The 4,240-nt window shown below is 44.6% G+C and overlaps 1 protein-coding gene across 1 annotated transcript; it reads right to left on the bottom strand.

The window, feature by feature from the left end:
* Positions 1-2,494: 2,494 nt before the first annotated feature.
* On the bottom strand, positions 2,495-3,740 carry SOUL-1 (SOUL heme-binding family protein). Its single transcript, XM_078579350.1, has one exon. It carries the CDS (start codon positions 3,714-3,716, stop codon positions 3,132-3,134), a length of 585 nt encoding a protein of 194 aa, XP_078435476.1. The 5' UTR covers positions 3,717-3,740; the 3' UTR covers positions 2,495-3,131.
* Between the last annotated feature and the right edge of the window lie 500 nt (positions 3,741-4,240).

Raw genomic sequence — 4,240 nt, 5'->3', positions numbered from 1 at the left:
GTTACATCATCCAATTGCATCGGGGATGGAGATGGGTTGTGGGGAGAATGGAGAAGAAGGGGAAAGGCCCCTGAAAAATTCTGGCATGGGTGAATTTTGTTCAATGTCTTCCCCTATTTATACTAAGTGGGTTATTTTCATAAAAAACCCCAAAACTTAAGTATATCTTCTGACGTCTAGAAGACCATTTGCGTGTGACCCTCTAGACCCATGTATCATTCTAGTTAACAACTCCAGCGGTCCAATAACATTTATTGGCTTTCCAAATAAATTAACTATATCAACATATAGACTAATTAATGTCGGATCGATTTAACCCAATTGATAGGTAAAGTCTCTAACCTGTGGGGTACCAAGCTACACCTCGTATTCTAGAAGATACAAAGGAGTATGTATCGACTCACTAATGGAACCTATTCATCATCTATTACTATGTATGTATAATCCCTCATCCGCTTGACACTCCTTGGACGACTTAGGGTATGGTCAACTGTCAACCCCTAATCGATCATCCGAGTTAGTACTGATGTATTCGTAAATCATCAGAGAACTCTTCTCTGATATTTCACTACCTTGGAAAAGGACTTCATTGCATTGTCTTCCTTGAGCTGTCACCTCTTCTACTGAGGGTGGACGATCCCATTTTGACCACTCAATCGTCTTCATGAACTTCTTGATGAATCAGAACTACGACCATTTACAATCCCATGATTAGAGACTCGTTGGCAAAAGTCAAAGTACAACCGTCCATCCACAAGACGTCTTTGGTGTCTCAAGTCTAAGGACAACTTACACAACCGTAATGTGAATCAACCTGATTTACATTTTGGTATAATACCATTCAAGGATTCGTATGGATCAATTCAGTGAACGCTTTCCACTAAAGAGCACCCACTATCTATACTTAGTATCTCCACACTAATGGCTACAGGACCGACCATACTCATCATATGAGTGAGGCTAGATAGTGATATTCTATCCGGATACTTTGACGTCCTTCTTGTGTATCCTTCGAATAGAAATGTTTAGAACACATGCTTAAAGACCAGTGATCTCCTTGTTATGATCTCATCATTATTCACTAAGTCCGATCATGTATGTAGACTTCATTCTAAGCATCACACGTGCACTATAATGAATATGTTGTATTAATGAACATAAAACGAGATGTGGAATGTGTGATTGGCTTGTTGGCCACATATATTTCCATCAGATGCAACTCACTTCAAAAAATTGATGGGAAGTATGAGGTATCTCACTCACACTCGACCATATCTTGTGTACAGCATGGGCGTTCTGTTCATATTCATGCATAAACCCACTACAGTTCATATGTTGGCAGCAAAAAGAACTCTTAGGTATGTTAAAGGGCCTCAAAACTATGGGCTTCTATATAAATGAAGCCAAGGAGCTGTTGCGTTGACAGTCTACAGCGACAATGATTTTGCTGGAGATAAATTTGACCAGAAGAGCACCTCTGGTCAAATATTCTTCTTGTATTCGATGGCAGTGAGTTGGAGTAGCTCGAAGTAGAAAGTGGTAGCTCTATATTCATGTGAAGCTAAATCCATAGCTCTCTCAACTGCAACCTGCCAAGAAATCTGGTTGAGCAGACTGCTAGGAGAGCTGAGAGGGGAATCACAGAATGCTATCAAGATCATTGTAGACAACAACTCAGCAATATACTTAAGCAGGAATCTTGTGCATCATAGTCGGAGAAAGCATATCGATACAAGATTACATTTTATTAGAGACTGTGTGGAAGTAGGACAGATCGAGGTGAAATTTGTGAGGAATGGTGAACAGATTGCAGATGTCCTCACCAAATCACTTGGAAAGATCAAGTTCAAAGAATTTAGAGACAGAATGGGGCTGCAGAAGATTGACACTGGCATCCAGGACTGAGGAGGAGATTGAAGGCGTATGATCCCGCATGGTCTCAGATTCCTTCGCGGTTCACTGAGGAGCTGTGACAAGTTTTTAGACGGAGGAGTTATTTGGTCGCTATTTGGTCCATGTGGAATGGTAACGGTTACTCTGAAGTTTTTTTTCCTTTCCCGTAATAGAAACTTTGGAGGGTATAAAAGCCCCAATTGTTATTACATTCAATTGGCAATCCAAGATTCATTTTTTCTGTTCGTTCTTGTTCAGCGGAGTGTTTGTTCGTTCATTGATTTCTGAGGAAGCACTGAGATCTATCTGTGCGATTCACATCGAATCTCAGCCAACAACCAGCACTATTGAGTTTGTGATTCAGCATCTCCAACAATCTCCCCGTTGATGCAGAATTCTCGCCTTTAATCTCTTCATGTTCTTTGGAGCTGCTCACTTCTTTAATTTTCTTCATTGTTTCCATCATCAGTCCATGGTCTCATCTTGTTCCGTTCTACCGCCTCATCTTCTTGCATTCTGATCTCATTTTTAGCCAAAATACGCGAGGGTTGTGAAGGTCTTGTGGAGTTCCCCATGAGATCGAGAGGATCTAGCTCGAACATATAAAACACAACCTCTCTAATAAAATATAAACATACACTAGTAAGTTTGTGATTCAACATCCCTACCAAGAGCAGGAGAGAGCGAGAAAGGAGAGAGGAAAGTGAGAGATAGGAAAGAGAGATAGAGCAAGAGAGAGAGAGGACAGTGGGAGATAGGAAAGAGAGATAGAGCAAGAGAGAGAGAGGACAGAGAGAGATAGGACAGAGAAATAGAGCAAGAGAGAGAGAGGACAGAGAGAGATAGGACAGAGAAATAGAGCAAGAGAGAGAGAAGACAGAGAGAGATAGGACAGAGAGATAGAGCAAGAGAGAGAGAGAAGACAGAGAGATAGAGCAAGTGAGAGAGAGATAGGACAGAGAGATAGAGCAAGAGAGAGAGAGATAGGACAGAGAGATAGAGCAACAGAGAGAGATAGCACAGAGAGATAGAGCAAGAGAGAGAGAGATAGGACAGAGAGATAGAGCAAGAGAGAGAGATAGCACAGAGAGATAGAGCAAGAGAGAGAGAGGACAGAGAGAGATAGGAGAGAGAGATAGAGCAAGAGAGAGACATAGACAGAGATCGGAGAGACAGAGGGAGAGAAGAGACAGATAGGAAAGAGAAAGAAAGAGAAAGAGAGCAAGAGAGAGAGAGAATCAAAAGTCAACGGGGATGAGGATCTCGTTGGTGCGGAAGGGGGGCAGAGTCCAAGGCGGGTTGTAGCGAGCAAGCAAGTGGGGGCCGGTGACTCGGCAGCCATCCCTCTCAAGCGCGCGCCGCAGCTTCTCCACCTTCTCCGCAGTCACCTCCTCCGTCGCCACTCCTCCAAACTTCACCACCGCAAACGCCCCGCCCGCCTCATCCCTCACCACAACCCTCTCGTCCCCCGGCGCCGGCGCGTCCTCTGCCTTCCCATACTTGCTCGGCAGCACGAACCGCATGGTCACCGCCCCGCCGGCCCCGGTCGTGATCACCGTCGCTCCCGCCGCTGCCTCCGCCGTGATCACCGGCGCTGTCATGGCTATCTTCTCCGTGCCGGCGTTCTTGGGCTTGCCCAGCGCGCCGATGTAGTCGGCCAAAACGCTGAACCCGCCGTCTCGGCCGCCCCGCATCGCCGACGGGTCGTAGGTCACCTCCGCCACGACCGCCGGCGCGTACCGCCGGATCTCGTAGTCCTCGCAGCTCTGAGCCACCTCGAACCGGGCCGTCTCCACGTCGATCTTCCCCAGCACCTGCCCCATCTTCTCTTCCTTCTCCACGTCGCGGCTCTTCCGCCTTTTATTCACCAGATGGGTTGCCCTGGTCGCCCAACGTGGCTCCGTCCTGGCCCCTTGTTCTTTTCTCTTGGGGGCCACTTTTACAGCTTGTATCTTGACTGACGGTGCTGGTCTAGAGTTTTCTGGATACTTGTATTGTGATATAACGTTGGACCTCATTTGTTTTTTATGATGACTTATCTTTACCCTAAACGGGGTTTTAATTTTTACTATCCTTTCTTAAACTAGGTTGAGATGCCAGTTATTTTTTATTCATAAATTGTATCAGTCTCTCTTAACCTCATTTTTAGTCCATAATATCTCAATTCAGTCTTCATCCAAATATCTCGTATTTATATATTTTTTTCAACGTACCTTACGCTATTCATCACCATCTCCCACGATCTTTTATTGAAGTATTCCCCCATAACCCAATCTTCTCGATTCAAGAAATTTCAAATAATAAAGAAATTCTGAAGATTAAATGATAACAATATATAAATCACACT

Source organism: Wolffia australiana, chromosome 1 (assembly GCF_029677425.1).
Source record: "Wolffia australiana isolate 7733 chromosome 1, ASM2967742v1".
NCBI classification, from domain to species: domain Eukaryota; kingdom Viridiplantae; phylum Streptophyta; class Magnoliopsida; order Alismatales; family Araceae; genus Wolffia; species Wolffia australiana.
The sequence above is the reverse complement of the archived record's forward strand: the minus strand, read 5'-3'. Positions and strand labels throughout refer to the sequence as shown.